The sequence below is a fragment of the Equus caballus genome, chromosome 21 (genome assembly GCF_041296265.1).
Source record: "Equus caballus isolate H_3958 breed thoroughbred chromosome 21, TB-T2T, whole genome shotgun sequence".
NCBI lineage: Eukaryota > Metazoa > Chordata > Mammalia > Perissodactyla > Equidae > Equus > Equus caballus.
The window spans coordinates 21,999,736-22,023,036 of NC_091704.1; the positions used below are offsets into that span (position 1 = coordinate 21,999,736).

Genomic DNA, 23,301 nt, shown 5'->3' on the forward strand with positions numbered 1-23,301 from the left:
AAGAATAAAGAGCAGGAATCAGTGAAATAAAAAGCAGAAAAACAGAGAAAATCTGATGAAAGTAGAATCTAATTGAGAAAAAATCAATAAAATGGACAAACCTCTAGTTAGACTGATCAGGATACAAAGAGACATAAGTTAACAATATTAGGAATAAGAGAGGATATCCCTATAGATGTCACATACACTAAAACATAAGGGACTGTCATGAACTTATGCTGATAAATTCAACAACTTAGATAAAATGGACAAATTTCTTTGAAGACACAACACCAAAGCTCACTTAAGGATAAATAATAAGAATAACCCTAAATCTACTTTTAATATTGAATTTACACTGTAAAAAGAAAATTCCATGTTCAAGTTGGCCGCATTGGGGAATTCTACCTAACATGTACAGAAAAAATAATGCCAATTTGACACAAATTCCTTGAGAAAATTGAACAGGAGGGATCACGTTTCAAATTATCCTACTAGTCCAGCATGACCCTTATACCAAAAGCATAAAGACATTACAAAACTACAGAGCAACTTAAAGGAACTTAATCAAGTGGCAATATATGTTGAAATGCATTTGGAAAAAAGACTGAGGTTAGAAGACAAATTAGTAGGCTACAGAAATAGATAAAAAGGAAGAGGGACTTCATTCTAATACCATAATTACCTTTCTACTAGAACAGATGCTGTTTCACGTCACTAGCAAACATCACTGATACAAAGCCACATTTAAAACACTGCAGAGGAAATGCAGAATGAGGACTTAGAACATGGGATTGAGGGTAGGGTCAAAACAGAAATTAATAGTGGCAATGCACAACTAGAAAGATGGTAGTTCTGGCGAAAAATAATAAACAGCGGAGGAATAGACTTGCAATTGAAATTCAATGTTTTGTTCAGAACAGGATAAATTTATTGTGCTAGTAACATACCAGTATTACAATAGCTAATATTCAATAAGAGCTTTGTGTCAGGTGCTTATCAGAAGGTAGTTGAAAAGGCTCACAGGGCATGCCTATATATATATAATTGATTGCATTTACTACCTCTGATTATCATACTGTGGCTATTACTACATCGAGTAGCATACTTTTTAAGAGACTTAACTACTCTTCAGCGAATCTTTGGATCTTTTTCCCAAAGTAAGAAAATTATTATAAAAATTAAATGCACTAGAATTATACTCAAGTAATTACTATTTTGTAATCATTCACAATAAAAATGAGAGACATTTTGTCTGGAGGTCTGCTGCCAAATGCAGCTGTTACTCCAACCTGGCATTTGTCTTCAGGATCCCTGTGGAGAAAGTCACACCTGGAGGCCCAAACTCATTACTTGTAACGGGGACACTTTAAAAGGCCTCTCCTCTCTCACCCACACTCTATCCCATAACATATCTTGAAACCAAAATGGCTCATGGCCTTTAACCACAGAACACAGCTAAAATAGCTGGCCTACATAAATAAACCAACACATATAGCCTTGCCATCTCTGGACCAACTAAGTCATCAGGTCACAGAAGATTCTCCATTTACATAACTGATAGCTAATTTATTTTTTTGAAGAGGCACTTTTGACTAACAGGCTTTCTCACTTAAATGACCACCCGGAACACACAGCTCATTCACCAAATGGAGAGCTATACTGATAAAATGAAAGAAGGCATTTCACTTGCTGTTAAAAGACAAGCAGTGACAATTTTCACTGTACAAATACCCTAGCCAAGAAGCTGATTCTGTAAAGAAGACATTCAAAAAGCAGCTATCACTTACTAGAACACAACAAAATGTTAAAGATGCAAAGCCTTGACTAAAGCTACTGCCACACAACGTGAAGACTGCCCAATGTCCAAAAACCTGTTTTGGAAGTAACTGAAATCCCAAAAGAGCCCATTACCACCTTTCAGTTAAATAAGCTGTAAATATGCAAATAAATGTCTCAGAAATAGGTGAAATTACTACTCAACAGTGGCAAGATTTTAAGAGTTTCATTTTATTAAAAATATAACACAATAGCAACATTTGATAAACCTTTTCTAGTACCATTTAGAAGTAGCCCTACTCACATAAATATACACCACCTATGCAGCATCTTTATGTTTACATTTTAAACTCTTTCCTTGATAATCATATTATTATGTAAAGAAGAGGACTATTGTATTAACCCAGTTAAGATGAAGGAGAGTGACATTTAACTATGCAACTGAACTACCTCTACACAAGTACACAGTACACTCAAATGCAAACTTCGGTGGAAATCAGAGAATTCTGTAGATTGCTTCCCAACAGTTTGTTGCCTTCCAGAAACTGATAACACTCAATCTCTTCAACTCTAATTCTTTCAGCATGATTTTCATGAATTTGAACTTACATTAATACTTAAGAAATTATCTATCTAGCAAATAAAAGTCAATCAAGAATGGAAGGAACTACAATTCCATTCCAATCCTGGGAAAATAAAACGCTAGTGGCAAAATATGTGAAGTTTCCAAAAAGTTGGCAATTTCCAAAGTTAAAATCTTAGCTAGATAAAACGTAAATTAAAAAATCAGGCAACGGACTAAAAACTTATTTTTAAAAACAATATATTAAGAAATGTCATATTAGATATAAATGCCTAATTGTAATAAATTAATTGCTATAAACTATAAAAGTACCTTAAAGTAGAATGGAAAAATATGTACTTCTTAGTTACTAAATCCAACCTAACTGAATATGGACCAAAAATCAGTAACAGCTTTTACTTTTAAAATAATGTATCAATCTTTAGGCAGAATCACCAATAAAAGTGTATTTAAGAACAATTCCAGGGGCCGGCCCCATGACAGAGGTTAAAGTTCCGTGTGCTCTGCTTCAGATGCCTGGGTTCCGGCGTGTGGATCCCGGGTGCAGGCCTACTCCACTCATCAGCCGTGCTGTGCCAGCACCACCCATACAAAGTGGAGGAAGATTGGCACAGATGTTAGCTCAGGGCTGATCTTCCTCAAGCAAAAGAGAAACAGAGGAGGAAGACTGGCAACAGATGTTAGCTCAGGGAGAATCTTCCTCACCAAAAAAAGAAAAACAATTTCACCTACAAACCCAAAAGTAAGTAGGGAAGTCAATTTTATTTTAAAAGATTATTTTTTTTTAAATATTTTATTTTATACTTTTTCTCCCCAAAGCCCCCCAGTACATAGTTGTATATTCTTCGTTGTGGGTCCTTCTAGTTGTGGCATGTGGGACGCTGCCTCAGCGTGGTTTGATGAGCAGTGCCATGTCCGCACCCAGGATTCGAACCAACGAAACAGTGGGCCGCCTGCAGCGGAGCGCATGAACTTAACCACTCGGCCACGGGGCCAGCCCCTAAAAGATTATTTTATTACATTATACTTGACTCCTGCTTCCAGAAACATAATTCATCTTTCTAAGAGCACTAACTGTGGAAATCTGAAAACAAATTTTAAATGAATATATTCGTAAACAAACATGAGAAAATATTAAGCATATAGGTAGTGAAAATAAAAGAATATTAAACACGTAAGAAACATAATTAATTTGTGGAAATGGCTCTACTTCATAACCTGCTCCCCACTCCCCCCCCATACCCCGACCAGTTAAAATCAGCTACTATTTTTTAGTGAAAATATTAAGAAATGACTCACTGGAAAGTAAAGTTATTCAATCCATCCCTCCGAAGGGATTTAATTGCTAATTCAACTACTAAAGAAAAATTTAAATCAAATCATACTATTTCTATTAGATTTTTTCAAACTTTTAAAAGCCTATTACTATACATTACAATCCTTAAGTTTGAATAATATATTCAGTTGAGAGGTTTGGATTAAGGTTTTTTTTGTTTTGTTTTAAGATAAAGATAGCAACATATACACGAATGAATGAGGGTCCTAAAAATGACTAATATCACAAAAGAAATTCTTTTCTTGACCAAAAAAAGCAATTCTAAATGCCAGTTTTTATTTTTAATTTCGTGTATCAAAATTTAAGCCTCTGACACTTTCTGAAGATCAACAGATCAACACAGTACATATTAAACGTCTTGAAAAAAAGAATTCTAAACATAAAATCACAAGCTGACTAGTGTTTGCAATTATAAGTTAATTAAATGGAAAATAATTAGAGATAGCTGCAGAAGTTAACAAGCTGTTTTCTCACACGAAACTGGCTAGGCTATGAAAGACCATCTTATACTACCAGTTCAGTGTGCAGTGCTGAAAAGCAAGAACAAGAGGACCCACAGAATTTGTCTAGAATGATCAGTAGCAACTACAATTTAAGGAAACAGAGTGTACTCTGTAATATACAAGCTAAAAAAGATAATTACAGAAGGTATCAAGTGTAAAATGGCTATCTTCTTGGCCTTACCTCAAGTTTTACTGACATCATCTATGTGGGATAAAAAAGAACAGTCTTAAAGAAAAAGCAGAATGCCTTCAAAGAAAATAATAGACAAAGAGAAACATATCAGCTCTTAAAAGCGAACGGAGAGGAAACCTGTCTCTCCCACACACACAGCTCCCCCATTCTCGCTCGATCCTAGAAAGCGTGGCTCCCATAAGCCCGTTTAGGAAAATGATTTCACTTTGTCCAGATCTCTTGTAGTCCTACTCATGCCCAACTTTTTTACAAGTCAATGTCTTTGAAGATTAGTATGATTATTTGAAAGCTGAATAAATATCATCAGCAAGAAAAATAATTAGCAGTAGGAATCAAATTAAATGTGTTAACTACCAACATAAAAAACATTTAATAGAGTCCGGAAACACTCAAACTCTAAATGATTGTTTTATAGACACCACACAAACATGCATTCTCCATGTCAAAAGAATTTCTATGCCAACTAAAACAAGAACAAGATAAAACTAAGATGCTGTTTTGAAATGCATAAACAAATACTTTCCTCTAAAATACTTAGCTTTATTAGAGAAACAGTACTAAAAATAACAAAGATTCAAACATTTGCTCTATTCTACTTACATATCATAAATAAGACAGCTGTTGATGCAAGACACACACTCCTTCAATCTTTCCATATGCACCCAAGCATTCTTGTATCAGAATAAGCTGTTTACCAGCCAACCGTATGTGGTTGAATGATTAAAATGACCATCTATACTTTACATAGTAAAGCATTTTCAAAACTTTTAATGTACAGTGACAAAAAGGAAAAAAAAAAAACACAGTAATTCTGAACACATGAAGAGTAATCAAGCAGCTTCATAATCAAACCAGGTTTCATTACTTGCAATAAGGGCAATTCTTTCCATTCTCCACCAAATACTTAAGTTTCAATAGTATTAATATTAAAAGAAAACTCAAGTTGAAACCAAGTAACTGATGTGCTACTCAGCTTTTTAAATCTATAAGTAACTCTTCCCATGAGGTAAGGCAACTGAGTAATTTGATTGTATTAGATTGCATTAAAATAATTATACTTGATTTTTTTTAATAACATGCTAATTAAAAGGTATAACTTTTTGGAAATATAACAACAATGAAAGAGTTCTGACACTATGAGTTATGGTTTTGGGGGAAAATACCAGCAATGTTGTCATTTTACTACTTGCATACTTTCTGCAAAAATTGAGCCTAAGAATGACGAATGACCTGTATTTTAAACTCAAGTAAACATACCCTTAAACATAAAACCACCTCATGTATTCTCCTTTAAGTATAATTTCTGCACATCATTTATGAGAAGATGATTGAGAGGTAATAATTAAGGCCATCCGATGTAGACAACTAAAGAGTCTGCTTTGATTTAAGTAAAATAAGAACATGCTTCATTTTCAATTATCACAGTATAAAACTGATGGTCCCAAAACTGCATTGTTGTTTTAAGCTCTAAAATCACTCTTGAAAATAGGACTTCCCTCTCATATTGGGTGAACTAAGTAAGAAGCTCTTCTGACATACCACTTGCACACTTCTCTATGGGAGTGAATGGAATATCCATCTAAATTCCATATGAATTGAGAGTAACTACCACATATAAAATTCTAGAAAACAGTATACCACATTGTAGAAGGCACTAAAGCTTCAGCTTGTGCTCCCATAGCCCATTTTGAAAACCCAGTTTTCTTTTTATAGTGGCACTTTTGCCACCTACAGCTGACAATACACACTGCAATATTATTCATAATAAGCTTGGAAATGTCAAGTTCAAAAGAAATGCTCACTTTGTGGGGAGACCCAATGATTCTAAACACTGAATACTAATACATTATTATTAGTATTCAACACAGTTGCTCTTCCTTTTAAAAGAGAACAGTAGCATGCATTGTCAGTTTTTTTAATCCACTTATTTAAGCAATTTTAATCTGTAAAACTATTTTAAAGAAAAACTGCTGTCCTAAACAGTGAGCAAAAGAAAACACAATAGTGAGAATTTAACACAATCACTACAAATCCTGTGAAGTAAATGTTAAAACTTCTCACATACTCTGCGCTTACAAGAGTGTGTATATATTTGCACCGATTTCAAGCACATCATCCATCAATCTGTATATATTGAAATTTAGGGAAAAAAAGGTAAAACAATACAAAATTCAGTAACTAGCATTTTTTTAAAGAGAGCCTCCAATGCTTATCTTCAGTCTTTATGGATAATCCAAATTTGAATCTTTGCTGTCCCATTTCTTTGTAATGGTTCTCGGCAAACACTAACAAACCACACAACAAGTGTGTCAGCCACCATGGAAATGCACAGATTCTAGAATGTGAGGGGTTTGGGTAACATCTGTTATTTTCATCACGTCCATGCTTTATTTTCTTACTCAGTAACAAGATGGCCACAAAGTCACCTAACAACTAGAAAAGCTGTCAGTTCATATTTTTATGCTCATCTGGATTTCTTCACTGTTTAACATCTTGTTGAGAGAATTAAAAGCTTTGGATTTTATTCCAGCGTGTGTTCAGAGGTGCATTTGTCAGTCCTATACTGCTTCTGTTTTGGTAGAGAGGTTTTCTTCATTTGGCTGACAACTCCCATTTTGCTGTACTTTGTTTTCCTCAGTCCTTGGTGCATCCTTGTCATCTACTTCTTTGCCCACACTTGAATCTGGTTCTTTATTGTGCTCCTTTTCCTACAATAAATGTTATGGTATACGTTTAATATTTTTCTCAAGAGCTGCCTGCTATTAACTTGGGTTATGGCTAAAATACGTGACTTTATCTTCTGTGAACTAATAAAACTGGATATTTTCTGCCATTACCTTTTCATATAAATAGGATATGCAAACATCTATCAATATGTCCTTTATACTTATAAAACATGGACAATCCGTGGAAATTGAATTAAAATAGGTGAACAGAAAGTCTAAGGAAGTATTCCTTAGTTGAATGTTGAAGTGAATGTTGCTGACTCACTTGAAAAAGTGGGTCAGATCCGCTAAAAGACTAAAAAAGGTGCCAAGACAGATCTGTAATCTGGGTATCAAAGAAGCAAAAATAAGGGGATATAGGAAAGGAAGTCACTATTCCTCACAGCAAGAGCTGTTCAAGAACAGTCCAAATTCTGACCTCAGCTTAAGGGAGAATTAAATGAGAACATGTGGGGACCAATGTCTGGCACACGGTAAGTGCTCAAGAGATGTTCTCAATGTTATTGAGGATGACGACAACCTTCTATGAGTATGAGAGGAAACAAAACTCTAAGATAAAAGCTCCAGAACTCATAATTGATTTCTAAATACAAATATACTTACCAGTATAATAAGGGAATTAACATAATTCACAAATACTTTAAATATTTATCCAAAAAAATCCTTATGTGGTGGAATTTGCTTTTCTATTAATTATTCTACTTCCACAAACCTAATTTCAGTATATATTACAAAACCAATGACGACAAACATTTGTCAAATTTGCTGAAACAAATATACTGAAAAAAATGGCATTGAAGTAGAAATCTTAGTATAAAATCAAATACATTTGTTATCTATAGATAGTCTAAAAATCATTGTATGCCATTCTATGATTCTCTAAAATAAGGAATGCAATTGTTTAAATTTTAATTAGCTCTTACCTCATCCCTTCAAAAATTTACTTTAAAAATATTATCAATTTAATAAATATTATAGAATAACAAAAATGTACAAGACACTGTTGCCCTAAAGGAGCTTTTAGTCTGAAACTAGTTCAATACAATAAAGCAGATCTCAAGCATTAACTGAGTGCTTAAGCACTGAATGACTGCTGCTTACTTTAAGTGAAGTGCTGTTCTTCTCCAGCTTTTCCTTCCCATCTCTGTCATTAGAACTCTTTCTTGTAGAGGTTGACCGTTCTCTCTCTCTTCTTTCACTGATGTGGTCCCTTTCTTTTTCTCTCTTTTTATCCTTCTTATTTCTGCTACAAGAATATTGATAATATGTCAGTTAACTTCTAAAATTACAGACCTACTATATTGTTGACAAAAACTTCTTACCTAACACTAACACATTGTAAATAAGTTAATCAGTCACCTAGTTTCACCAGGTAACATAAATGGGTCCTATAACCCCTCATACTCCCCCACATACCACAATTAATTTTTCAAAGATAGATAAATCATTTTTCCAGAGGCCACCATGTGTTCACATAAAACAATTTGGCAGTGTCAATTAGTTTTGAAACATTCAAGATTTATTTATCTAATATAATTAGAATAAAATAAACCCAAATATAGTGGTTTACCCACTTCTTCAAAGCAAAGAATGTGTAAGCAAAAAGGAATGAAAAGGATAAAGAATCAGATGTGGCTCCCAGGCAGGGCTGAATGACTCCTAGCAAAACCTGGAACTTCAAATAACCCACTGTGCCACAGGCCCCCCTCATTCACTACTACAAAGAAGTCCCACCAATTCGAGAGCAAAAGTGAAGCGGAGGATGGAATGACAGTTCCATTTATAAAAATAACAAACCCTAATAATTAGAGAGAAAAAATGATGCATTTCATATAAGAAGCGTAACACACAGTTTCTACTCAAAACAGCCCTAATACGAAATCCTAAACTTCTTTCTCTTAATTTGGAATAGTCTAAAAATAAACACAAAGACCAGTGGAACAAAGACACTTAGGAAACAGATCCAAGTACATACAAAAATTTAATACAACAATGGTGGCATCTCACATTAGGAGGGAAAATATGGTCTTTTATAAATAAAAGGCTTGGAGACAACAGGATTATTATTTGGTAAGTGATAAAATTTGACCCATATCTCATTCCATATAAATAAATCCAAATGGATTAGGGACTTAACTTTTTTAAGTGAAACAATACAAGTACTAGAAGAACACATGGGTGAATTTCTTTATAACTTAGGTGAAGGGAAAGTTTTTTTAACCATAACTAAAAGTCAAGGTACAAGAAAACAAAATATTAAAATGCCTACATAAACTTTTGCAAGGCAAAAAAAAAAAACATTACCATATTCAAAAGAAAAACTGAAAACCAAGAAAAATATATTTGCAACATATTTGCGTATATGTATTTTCACACAAAACTCTTAAAAGTCAAGGGAACAACCACATCAAACAGAATAAAATTCTTAGGAATAAATTTCACTGAGGTAGCAAAAAATTTGCTAAATGAAGTAAATACAAATAAATGGAAACACATCTCATGCTCATGGACTGGAAGACTTAAACACTGTTAAGACGACAATAGTACCCAGAGCGAACTACAGATTCAATGCAATCCCTATCAAAATCCCATTAGAACCGTTAGCAGAAATTTAAAAAAAAACCCATCCTAATATTCATATGGAATCTCAAGGGACATCAAATAACCTAAACAACCTTAAAAAGAAGAAAGTTGGAAGACCCACAATTCCCAATTTCAAAACTTACTGCAAAGCTACAGGAATCAAACAGTGTGGTACTGGAAGACGGACAGACATATACATCAATGGAACAGAATAGAAAGCCCAGAAATAAACTCTCACAAATATGGTTCAAATGATTTTTGACAAAGGTGCCAAGATTCCATCAAAGGGGAAAGAACAACCTTTTCAACAAACAATGTTGAGAAAACTGGATATCCTCATATGGAAAAGAGTGAAGTTGGACCCTTACCTCACACCATATATAAAAACTAACTCAAAATGAACTAAAGACCCAAATGTATAAAACTCTTAGAACAAAACCTAGGGAAAAATCTTCAAGACACTGGATTTGGCAATGATTTCTTGGGTATAACAACAAAAGCACAGGCAATAAAAGAAAAAAAGTAAACTTGGCTTCATCAAAATTAAAAACTTTTGTGCATCAAAGGATACTATCAAGAAAGTGAAAAAACCCACGGAATGGGAGAAAATATTTGCAAATCATATATCTGCTAATGGATTAAAATCCAGAATAAAAAGAATTCCTACCTCTTTCTTAACAACAGAAAACCAAATAACCCAATTTGAAATGAGTAAGACTTAGATGAATATTTCTCCAAAGATATACAAATGGTCAATAAGCACATGAAAAAATGCTCAACATCATTAATCATTAGAGAAATGCAAATCAAAACCACAACGAGATAGCACTATATTCTCACTAGGATGGCTGTACCAGAGAGAGGCAATAACAAGTGTCAGTGAAGATGTGGACAACTTGGGACTCTCATACACTGCGGATGAGAATGCAAAATGGCACAGCCATTTTGAAAAACAATTTGGAAGTTTCTCAAAAACAGAGAGAGTTCAGCAATTACCACTCCCAAGTATATACCAAAGATAAATGAAAACACATATCTGCACAAAAACTTACACAAAAATATTTATAGCAGCATTATTCATAATAGCCAAAAATGGAAACAATACTAAATGTCCATCAACTAATGAACAGATAAATAAAACATATTTTTATCCATACAACGGAATATTATTCACCCATAAAAAGGTAGAAATATTGGATTCATGCTACAACATGCATGAACCTTGAAAGGATTACATTTAGTCAAAGACAACAGACATAAAAGACCACACATACTATGAGTCCACATATGAAATGTCCAGAACAGACAAATCCAGAGAGAGAGAAAGAAGATTAGTGGCTGCCAGGAGCCATGGGAAGTAACTGCTAATGAGTATGGGCTTTCCTTTAAAGTGACAAAAATTCTGGAATTAAGCAGCAGCGATGGTTACACAACATTGTGAACATACTAAAAACCACTAAATTGCACATTTAAAAGGGCAAATTTTGCGATATGTAAATTATTTCTCAATATAAAAAATAATTCAAGGGGGCTGGCCCGGTGGTGCAGTGGTTAAGTGTGCACGTTCTGCTTCTCGGTGGCCCAGGGTTTGCTGGTTCGGATCCCAGGTGTGGACACAGCACCACTTGGCAAAAGCCATGCTGTGGTAGGCGTCCCACATATAAAGTAGAGGAAGACAGGCACAGATGTTAGCTCAGGGCTAGTCTTCCAGAGCAAAAAGAGGAGGACCAGCAGTAGTTAGCTTAGGGCTAATCCTCCTCAAAAAAAAATAATAATAATAATTTGAGGTGGAGGCAGAGCTGAGTACTGTCACTGACCATATACACACACAAACACACAGACTATATATATCATATGTATATATCATCTTTTGTGAAGGAGGAGAAATTCAAATATATGTATATGCTTAATTCTGCAAAAAGCAACAGGAATAAAAAAACAAACAACTGATCACTTACAGACAGTGGATAGGAAGCAAGGTAGCAGGAATGGGGAAGGGAGTGACACTTTGTGAATATGTCTCTTTGCCTAATCTGAGTTCACAAATGAGAAAAGTTTTTACTTTCATGAGCAAAGCATTTTTTTAAAAAATATAAAATATGGCCGACCTCTACAGTGCCTTAGGCTTTCCATTATTCTCACCTAAGAACAATAACCCATGAGCAAATAAACAAAAGATCCCTGTCTGAGAAACATGCCCCTATACTCCGGTAAGGCTTTTTATAAATTTCTCTTTTTTATACCTAGGAAACCAACTGATCAACTATGACCAATCAGGAAGGTAGTGCGATGAAAGAATAAGTATAGAGACAATAATAGCTCTACTATGTACAAACCCAACCACCAATTAGATGACAGAATGAAAGATCACATTTACAAGAGAAACAAAAAAGTGAAAAATAACTAGGAATAAAATTAGAAAACACATAAACTCTATATGAAACAAACAATGAAACATTTCCAAAAAACACTAAGAAAGGCCTGAATAAGTAAAAAGATATACTAGGTCCCTAGACAGACTCACCACCATAAAGGTTTATTTATTAATAAACCTATTTATCAATTTTCTCCAAGTTAAATTTTTTATTATTTTTTTAATTAAATTTTTTTTTTTTGAGGAAGATTAGCCTTGAGCTAACATCTGCCGCCAATCCTCCCCGTTTTGCTGAGGAAGACTGGCCCTGAGCTAACATCCATGCCCGTCTTCCTTTACTTTCTGTGGGACGCCTGCCACAGCATGGCTTGATGAGAGGTGCTAGGTCTGCATGAGGGATCCAGACCAGTGAACCCCAGGGCACTGAAGTGGAATGCACAAACTTAACCGCTGCGCCACTGGGCTGGCCCCTCTAAGTTAAATTTCATGCAACTGTAACACAAATCATCAACAGGTTTCATTTCTAGAACCCAGACAACTGACTCTTACCTTCAAAAGGAAAAATAAACATACAAGAATAGTCAGAAAAGCCCAAAAAAAGAGCAATGGGGAATGCAGGGGAGAATAGTCTTTACTAGACATTAAAAAGTACTATACAATCTGAATAATTAAAAGCATGGGGCACTGCTACATGAATCATCAGTCAAAACAATCTAAAAGTATAGAAGGCCCAGAAATAGACCCAAAGACAAAGAGAAAAATTTAGTATATGACAAAGGCAACATATCAAACTAGGGTTAGAAAAATTGAGTTTTTAGTTCTAATCCCAGGTCACCTGTCCTTAAAGGGACCACGTTTCTCTGCTGCAGACTCTGTCACGCTATGACCTGTACCAAATCAAAGGAAGGATGCCAAGGGACCCAAGAAACTTAGAAATGGCAGGTTACTTAAAAAGGAAAAGAAAGAGAAGTGACATCAGCATCTTGATGGAGTGAGCTCCCCTTAGATACAACAAAAAAGACATCCATAAACTAACAGAGCACATTCACACAATACAAAAGACGTCTGAGAGACCCATGCAGCCATACATCTGAAGGTGGAGGTGCTGGACGCCCCAGAGGAAGTGGAAGGAGACAAGGGGATCTCCTTCCTCTGCAGAAGTGACCCAGGGTGTGGGACCACACAGCTCTGAGAAAAGAGGGGCAAGGAGGGGCTCTCAGTGGGAACACCTTCACGTTCCAAGTTCCCTCATAGCCTGAGCAAAAGCCCCACAGAGATGGCTAAGCTAGTGCAGTGGCACATTCATCAAGCCAGCACCCCAAGAGGGTAGACAGCGAGGGCAGAGCAAGAACACCCCCAGGACACTACAGAGATACAAAGGATTATAAAAGAATACTATGAAACACTATATGCCAACAAACTGGACAATCTAGAAGAAATGGATAAATTCTTAAGACTTATACAACCTCCCAAAACTAAATCAAGAAGAAACAGAGAATCTGAATAGACCAACCACAACTAAACAGATTGAAACAGTAATCAAAAACCTCCCACAAAATAAAAGTCCAGGACCAGGAGGTTGGTGTCAAGATGGCGGCATAGGCAGACTCTGAACTCACCTCCTCCCATGAACACAACCAATCCAAAACTAACCTTGGAACAATTATCCCTGAGAAACAACTGAAATCTGGATAAAAAGAACCCCCACAACAATGGACAGTCCTGATTGAGGCGCAAGAGGCAGAAACTCCTTCTGGAGAGAAAAAAAGCCACTTTCACAAGCTGCAGCACATCACTGCCAGCCAGGAGCAATCCTAAGGTACGGAGCCTTCCCTGGGGAGTGTGGGACCTGAGCAGGGGAGTGTTGCTGCTATCAGCATCCTTTGGACTCAGCACAACTGAGAGGAGTCTCATAATATCTGGTTTTGCTGGCTATTAACTACAATGGGGAATACCCCTAGAAAAGCTATGGGATATAAGTGGAAAAAAGGCATCTCTTAAAGGGCCCACACACAAATTCACCCATTTCAGAAAGCAACCTAAAATCACCAGAAAGAAAGGTGCACAGTCCTTTGGTGAAAAGAGACTCACCTGATAGGCTCTCGGTGCATCTCAGTGAGAGGTGAGACCTCTCCAGGAACTGAGCCATTGGCAACAGCCATTACTGTGACCTAGTAGAGGTGTGGTGACATAGATGCTGGCAGATGCCAACGGAGTTCTTCCCCTGGCCTGTTAGCCCAAGGTCTGCCTCACCCACTGGAGTGCAGATTTAATCTAGTTCAGCCAGGGCAGGCAGCCTGTCCTAGGGACTGCTCCCACCCAACAGCAAGCCCTTGGGCAACTTTTCAGCCTGCACAGACTGGGTGCCTGGATCTTCTGCAGGCAGGCAAGTGTCTGCCTCTGCAGGGCAGGGCCTGCATAAGGAGTAGTGGCGTGGGTGGAGCATTAGTGGAATGTGTGGGGGCCTCTGCAGTGGGGTGACTGCATATAGTACAGGGGGCCAGAAGATGTACATGGCCAGGACTGTGTTAACAGTGTGTAGGCACTTGTGGTCCGTGGGGCTTATCAGCAACAGAAGACCTATGCTTCACAAAGAGCAAAATAAGCGATCAGTCCTGCCGCCTAAGGCCTGATACAACTGGATGCCTCCATGCTTGGGGCAAGGCACACCCAGCTGCAATCCTAAGAGGGCTCACAATAGCACTGCAGGCCAGAGGCCTACAGCAACTGTAAGCCCCTGAACCTAGCATCCAGCCACACTGAGGGCCTACTCACTTAACTGAAAAACTGCAACAGGAATGTGCCTTTAGATCTTGCAGCCAACTGTGCTGGGGCTCCCCAAACACAACAAAGTGACTAAAGGGTCCACAGCAGCCACACACAGCTGAGAATTACAACCAGCTGGCCAAGGAAACAGCCTAGACACCCTGGGCACCTGCAGCAAGAGCAATGCTGCCACAACAGAAAGACACATGTAGCCTACACAGGGGTCAGTCCTAGAACATTTGGAACTGGTGATGAGAGGGAAGCACACCGCTGGGCCTCAAAAGGCATCTCCCACATGAGGCCAATTCTCCAAGATCAGGAGACATAGGCAACTGACCTAATGCATAGACATAAGCACAGAAAAAGAGGCACAGGAATATGTTCCAAGCAAGGGAAGAGGACAAAATCCCAGAAAAAGATCTTAATGAAACAGAATTAACAATCTCCCTAAAAAAGACTTCACAGAAAAAGTCATAAAGATGCTCACTGATCTTGGGAGAAGAAAAGAACAACACAGTGAGAATGTCAATAAAGAACTGGAAAATATAAAAAAGAACCAATCAGAAATGAAGAATATAATACTGGAAATGACAAGTTCACTAGAGGGACTCAATAGCAGAGCAGATCATAAAGAAGACCGAATCAGCAACCTGGACCAAAGACTATGCAAATCACCCAAGATGAAGAGATAAAAGAAAAAGGAATTAGAAAGAACAAGAACAGTCTGAGGGAACTCTGGGACAACATCGAGCACACTAAAATTTGTATTACAGGTGTCCCAGAACAAAAAAAGGGAGACAAAGGGGCAGACAATGTATTTGAAGATATAATAGCTGAAAACTTTCCGAACCTAAGGAGGGAAACAGACATCCAAGTACAGGAAGCCCAGAGAGCACCAAACAAGATAAACTCAAAGAGGCCCACACCAAGACACATTATAATTAAAACATCCAAAATTAAAGATAAACAGAGAATACTAAAAGCAGCAAGAGAAAGGCAACAAGTAACATACAAAGGAAAGCCCATGAGGCTATCATCAGCTGACATCTCAGCCAAAACTTCACAGGCAAGAAGGGAGTGGCACAAGATATTTAAAGTGCTAAAAGGAAAAAACCTACAACCAAGAATACTCTACCTGGCAATGTTATCATTCAGAATGGAAGGAAAGAGAAAGAGATTTCCAGAAAAGCAAAAATTAAAGGAGTTTATCACCAAGAAACCAGTTTTACAGAAAATGCTAAAGGGACTTATTGAAGTAGGAAAGAAAAGACCACAAAGAGCGATAAGAAAATTATCAAAAAAAAACCTAGGAAATAAAATCACTGGTAAAGGGAAAAACACAGTAAAGATAGCAGAACAATAACCTATGAAGACAACACAAAGAAATGGAAAGATATTCCATCCTCTTGAACTGGAAGAATCAACATAGTTAAAATGTCCATACTTCCTAAAGCAATCTACAGGTTCAATGCAATCCCTATCAAAGTTCCAATGACATTTTTCACAGAAACACAACAAAGAATCCTAAAATTTATATGGAACAAAAGACCCTGACTAGCCAAAGGAATCCTGAGAAAAAAGAACAAACCTTGAGGTATCAGACTCCCTCATTTCAAAATGTACTACACAAAGCTATAGTAATCAAAACAGCATGGTACCGGCACAAAAACAGACAGACACAGATCAATGGAACAGCATCAAGAGCCCAGAAATAAACCCCCATACATCTATGGACAGCTAATTTTCGACAAGGGAGCCAAGAACATACAATGGAGAAAGGAAAGTCTCTTCAATAAATGTTTTTGGGAAAACTGGACACTAACATGCAAAAGAATGAAAGCAGACAATTATCTTTTGCCATACACAAAAATAAACTCAAAATGAATCAAGGACTTGGAGGTAACAACTGAAACCACAAAACTTCTAGAAGTAAATGGAGGTAGTACAGTCCTTGACATTGGTCTTAGAAGGATCTTTTTGAATACCATTATCTACATGGGGAACAGAAACAAAAGAAAAAACAAACAAGTGAGACTTCATCAGACTAAAGAGCTTTTGCAAGACAAAGGAAACCAGGAACAAAACAAAAAGACAACCCACCAACTGGGAGAAAATATTTGCAAATCATATATCCAACAAGGGGTTAATCTCTAACATATAGAAAGAACTCACATGACTCAACAACAAAAACATAAACAACCCGATAAAAAATGGGCAGAGGACACGAACAGACATTTTTCCAAAGAAGATACACAGATGGCCAACAGGCACATGAAAAGATGTTCTACATCACTAATCATCAGAGAAATGCAAATCAAAACTACACTAACATATCACCTTACACCCGTTAGAATGGCTATAATCACAACGAAAAATGACAAATGTTGGAGAAGATGTGGAGAAAAGGGAACTCTAACACACTGCTGGTGGGAATGCCAACTGATGTAGCCACTATGGAAAACAGTATGGAGATTTCTCAAAAAATGAAAAATAGAAATACCATATGACTCTGCTGTCCCACTACGGGCATTTACCCAAAGAACTTGCAATCAACAATTCAGAGACTTATGCACCCCTATGTTCATTGGAGCATTATTCACAATAGCCAAGAAGTGGAAGCAACCCAAGAGCCCATCGACTGATGACTGGATAAAGAAGATACAATGGAATACTACTCAGCCATAAAAAGTGACAAAATTGTCCCATTTGCAACAACATGGATGTAACTGGAGGGTATTACGTTAAGCAAGATAAGCTACACAGAGAAAGTTAAACACCATATGATTTCACTCATATGTGGACGATAAACAAATATATGGACAAAGAGAACAGATTAGTGATAAGTGGTAAAGGGGCACATACATATGGTGACTGACAAATAATATACAAATGAAATTTCACAATGTTATAAACTGTTATGACCTCAATCATAAAAATAATTTTTAAAAAGTAAAAGAAAAATTGAGTTTTTAATAAATGGTATTGAAGCCACAGAGAGGATCTGAAAAAATAAAATCAGAACCATATGTCACATTGTACATAAGCATAAACTCCTAATGGATCAAAGACTAAAATGCAAAAAGAAGACCATAAAAGTACAAGAAAAAACAATGGGGGAATTCTATCATAACCCTGGAATAGGAAAGACTTAAAAAAGTCTTTATGACTCAAAATCTAGAAGTCTTAAAAGAAAAAAATTGAGAAATTATATAAAAGTCAAAAACCTTTGTAAAATCAAGTCTCATAAACAATTCCTAAAAAGAAATGACAAAGTAGGAACGAGCCTTGAAATCAAATCACTAAATAATCTCCCTAATACAAAAAGAGCTCCTGGAAAGAATTTTCAAAAAACAGACCCCACAGAAAAATGGGCAAAGTATACAGACAATTCAAAGAAACGGAAATACAAATTACCTTTAAATATATGAAGAGATGGTCACCTTCATTCTTAAGAGAAAGGAAACTAAAAATTTTTATATACTGGTACCATTTCTCAACTATCAGATGGACAAAAACCACAACTTTCATAACATTGTTGTGGCTGTGGGGAAACGCACTCTCACACTCAGCTGGTTAAAGTGCAAGCTGCTGCCAATCCTCATGGAGGGGAATAAGGAAGTATCTCTCAAAATTACAAATACACTTACCCTCTGACCCAATAATACTATTTCTGGAAAATTTTCCTACATACTTGCACACTACAAACTGATGTAATTTCAAAGCTATTCAGTACAGCATTGTGTAATTTATAATAGGAAAATTAAGAAAACCTATTCTGCAGGCTGGTTAAATAAACCAAGGTATTGCGAAACAACGCAAGTCCACGCAGTTATAAAAAAAAAAAATGAAAATAAAAATTATATATTTTCATCTTTTATCTACATACAAAACCTGAAGAAGATTCCAAAAAACTAACAGCCTTACTTAAGGGGACAGAGTAGATGGGCACAAAGGTGGAAGACCTATCGAAGTACCACTTTTTATGCTACTGTGATTTCTGAACCATACAAATGTATTACATGTTACTCACTCAAAATAGAAAGTTTAAAAAATAGACTGAAGAGAGAATATTTTCCCTGCTCCCGCCTTAGTTTTAGCACATGCTTTCAACCTACCTCCTAGGGGACGGAGACCTAGAAGACTTTCTTTTCATGGTTTTTGATGTTCTTGGTGACCTGGAAGAACTCCTGCTCCTTCTCCTACGCCTTTCCCTGAAAGTCAAAGACATGTCACTGAAACAAAGAGCAATTCAAATACACAAAAGCAAAAGGGTCCTTAATGCTTTCAAGGGAATAGTATTCTTTAGAGGCCAGTTTAAACTCATGTCTTTTATAAGTATGTTCTGCTAACTAATTTTAGTGCAAGTTAAATTATGAACCATAAATTTCACAGACTGATGAAAACATCTTCTAAGATTTCATATTAGAAAGGGCATAGGACCACCTTTTTATATGATTTATTTGAACAATAATGTGAGTAGAAAAAATATTAATGGATGTTTCAGATTCTCTCAAGTTAAATATGTTGCTCATCAGCATCTAAAAAATATTTTGCTTGTCAGAGCCTTTGTCATGCATCTAGCTCCTTACTGCCCCATTGTGGATTATTTTATAACAAGATAATAGGCCCTTTTCAAGAACTGAAAGATAAATTTGCTTGCAAAATGTGAACTTCCTAGACCCAAGTATTTAGAATGTCTCTCAAAAGTATTTGCATTAGTTCATTTTACTCCTCCAACCTCCTACCATTTCATTACTGTTGTTCTATTCATTTAAAATTTAGTGTACAAGTTGCTTGAGAATAGTTAAAACCTAAGATTTAAATATGACAAAGTAAAAAATAATTACTAAATAGATTGACAGTGTTTATTATAATTAAAAACTATCCTGCTTCACATATTAGCAAATGATGCATATTCTAAATCACTTCATTTGTAAGAGTGGTCAACTTGGAAACAATGAAATTCAAGATATCCATAATTCAGGAGATGAGGCATGAGAATATATTTATCAATGATTAATGTATCCAATGACCTATCTCATAAGGAACTCTGATAATTAGTGGCCACATAGCTGAAAAAACCAAATCCTCTAGAATTCAAGTTCTCCTTACCATTTCAGTAAGTTGATTCTAGGTTAATGAAACATTCTGTTTTTCATTTATAAAATAAAAAACCAGAAAATGCTCAGATGTGGTATATGTGGTAGATGTTAAGGACAAAAAAGCTCAAGATCATTGAGAACACAAATCAATTCAAGTCTACCTAAGGCTCTCTCCTCCATTATCTAATTTTATTTCCAAGACACCCCAAAATTCTACTTCCTAAGATGGAAATTAAGATAATGATGTTCCATTCAATCAATGCCATTCTGTAAGTTTTCATAGCATGAGAATGTCAGAGTATCCCAGACTTTAAGTCTGCACAAAATCATTCCACCTTGATCAGTATAACTCTTCACTTGTTTGTTCACAAAGCATTATGTACAAGTGGGCATCTAGTAACTACCAGTTGACAATAATGAGAACCAAGGCTGGACAGACGGCAATCTAGAATGTGAATTAGTTGAGAAAGAAGGTGTTGGCTGTAGTATAAAGAACTGGAGTTGGTTAGACTTAGCTTTAAATTTTAGTTCCACACCTTACCAGCTGCACAACTGGGTCATATGACTTAATCTGAGTCTCATTTTTCCAACCGGAAGATGGAGACAATGACTCAAGCCTTGCAGTGCTGTTATGAGAATAATATCTGTAAAGTATCAAGCATAGTGCCAGGCACACAGTAGGCGCTCAATAAATATTTTCTCCTTCCCCTTCTTGGTCTCTTTATTGATAGTAACTTTTTTAAGTATTAGAAGTATTTCAAATATCAAAATTTTATTAGAAAACAATGTTGGAAATAAAAATATTAAGTAGACTTTTTCTGAGCAGTTAAAATGTTTCCCATTTACTAAACAAATCAGAGCACTTGAAAAGCAGAAAAATGCTAAAAGATGAGAAATTGAAACTTCACACTAAGCTTTTCTGAAAGCATGAAACATTCCAAACTGCTGGACCTTTAGGAACTAACGTTAGTCAGCATTTATTTTCCAGGCCCCAGAGGTTATTTAAGAATATATTTAGGACTGAATCTGAACGTCTGAACTTTCTTAAATATCAAGCCACTTAAAACGGCCCATGAAAAAATCCAACATTCCAAAGTCGTCAGAAAAAGTAAATTCAACTGAATTTGAAAGGAATCAGAACATTACTTGGTGTTGTTAAGGGCAATGTCTAAATGATCTCACAAACTCAAAGGAATGTGTAACACAAAACCAACGAAATCACTTTGCAGTAAAGTGCTGTCACAAAGGTCAACTGACACCCAACACAAATGAGGTTAAATTAATGCTTCAGTTTTTGGTTCACTGTGCTGAAATATGGCAGTGATCTGTTTATTTTAAGCCCATTTTAACCTATGCTGTTGTTTTCAACTTTATGCTTCTGAGGCATTTTTTTGAAGCAGATACCAAGTATTGATTAGAGAATTCTCTATTAAACTTAATAATCCCTAAAAAGAGAAAGAGCCACCACACTTTTTATACTAAAGTGCAGAGCAAATGGAAAATTTCCTCGAAGCTTCGGTTTCCTAATGATTTAAAACAGTGGTAATAATCAGTCTTCTCACAGGCGTATTGTGAAAATTAAATGAGGTTCATGAAAAACTCTGCTGAGACATAAAATCCCGCATATAGTAAAGCACTCAATAAATGCTTGCGATTATCTTGTACTACCTAACCAAAAACTAGTATTAAGAATAAGCTATGAAATCACAAGGTTAAAAAAAACAGGAAATACACATCCCTTTGTCTCAGAAATTATTTTCTATGAAAAATCATGTTTAAAATATCTTTAAAGCTTGCTAAAGTATATATATTTTTTAGTATTTTTTAAAATATAGTTTAACACAAATTAGAAATTTCAATTTATTTATAGTCACAGTATCATCTGGAGTAATGGATGTAGGTTTAATCTTGAATCAAGGAAGGTCCTCATTTTTGCAGGTGTTACTATGGCAACCTGCCGCCAACTGGTGGCAGTGTACCTATTAATAAATCAAGGGAACAGTCCTAAAAAAGCAAAACCTTAAATTGACAAATAAAAGAAAAACAAAAGTTAAATATCATGCACTCAACAAAATCCAGCAGTAAATATTAACTTAGATGACAAAAAGGGCTAACATGCAAGTTTGGAAATCATTTTGCACACTAAAATTTACCACACTATTACAAAGAAATATAGAAGCCTAAGAGATCAATTCTTCTATACTAAAAAAAATATATACAGGGGCCGGCCCAGTGGCTTAGTGGTTACGTTTGCATGCTCCACTTTGGCTGCCCAGGGTTCGTAGGTTTAGATCCCAGGCACGGACCTATGCACTGCTCATCAAGCCATGCTCTGGTGGCATCAGACATTGAAAACAGGCAGGTTGGCACAGCTGTTAGCTCAGGGCCAATCTTCCTCACCTATTTGCCCCCGCTATCCCACTCTCCCAAAAAAGCACCAGCAGTAGCCACCAGGTTAAAATAGTGGATTACAAAGATAGTTAAAACTTTCCAAATAATTTTGCCTAATATCATCTCTTCTTCCTCATAGGTGCAATACTGTGGCAATCCTGCTAGAGAAATGTTTACTCTGCAATTAGACGGAAATGTTCTGATATTATTGTGTTCATTCCACCCGCATGGAGTATCTTTTCCTCCTCAGTTAACATTTATGTTCTCATTCATCACCAGTAAACCCCTTGGTAAAAATCTTAAGCATTATCAAACCTGCTGGAACTACGAGATCTTCTTGATGCATTGTAACTTCTGGGTGGTGTTCTGGATTTTTTATCCTTCTTTCTTTTCTCATCTATCTCTTTGGATCTGTCCTTTTCTCGGTCCTTTTCTTTGTCCTGTTCCTTTTCCTTCTCTTTGTCTCGCTCCTTTTCATGCTCTTTTTCCCGCTCTCTCTCTCTGTCCTTTTCCTTGTCTTTATCCCGGTCCTTGTCCTTTTCCCGGTCTTTATCTTTGTTTTTACCCCGTTCCTTTTCTTTTTCACGTTCCTTTTCCCTGTCTCTCTCTTTATCCCTTTCCTTTTCTCTATCTTTTTCTTTCACTCTTTCCTTTTCCTTGATCTTTTCTCGGGTGTCTTTTCTCTTGTCCCTTTAAAAAACAAAAATAAATAAGTAAATTCACAACTAAAATAATTCTACTCCCCAAAAGGACTTCTCTTTCCTTCCTCCACAGTTATCAATACAAAACAACCTATAATATCTATAAGGCATTACAAATTTCTATATAACTCAGGTGTACATAAAGCTGCAAAATGAAACTGTACATAAAGATGCAAAATGAAACAATTACCAGGCTGAATTAAGTAGTTTGGAAACGTCATGAGATTCAAATCAATGGCCATCAACATTAATCATTACTGAAACCAACAGAAAAAAGTTTAATTT

At 36.1% G+C, this 23,301-nt stretch overlaps 1 protein-coding gene across 6 annotated transcripts in view; it reads right to left on the minus strand.

Annotated features, from left to right (window-relative positions):
* Window positions 1-1,969: 1,969 nt before the first annotated feature.
* The window catches only part of SREK1 (splicing regulatory glutamic acid and lysine rich protein 1), a 47,713-nt gene continuing 26,381 nt past the window's right edge, over window positions 1,970-23,301 (minus strand). For 4 of the 6 annotated variants that reach the window (XM_001492047.6, XM_070246186.1, XM_070246187.1 and 1 more), the window contains 4 exons: window positions 22,631-23,005; window positions 18,938-19,033; window positions 8,201-8,345; window positions 1,970-7,081 (listed from right to left, as the gene is read on the minus strand). In XM_001492047.6, coding sequence (XP_001492097.4) covers window positions 6,932-7,081; window positions 8,201-8,345; window positions 18,938-19,033; window positions 22,631-23,005 — 766 coding nt within the window. In that variant the 3' untranslated portion in view covers window positions 1,970-6,931. The remainder of the gene's footprint in view (window positions 7,082-8,200; window positions 8,346-18,937; window positions 19,034-22,630; window positions 23,006-23,301) is intronic. The other 2 variants (XM_005604209.4, XM_070246189.1) reach the window with 1 other exon arrangement.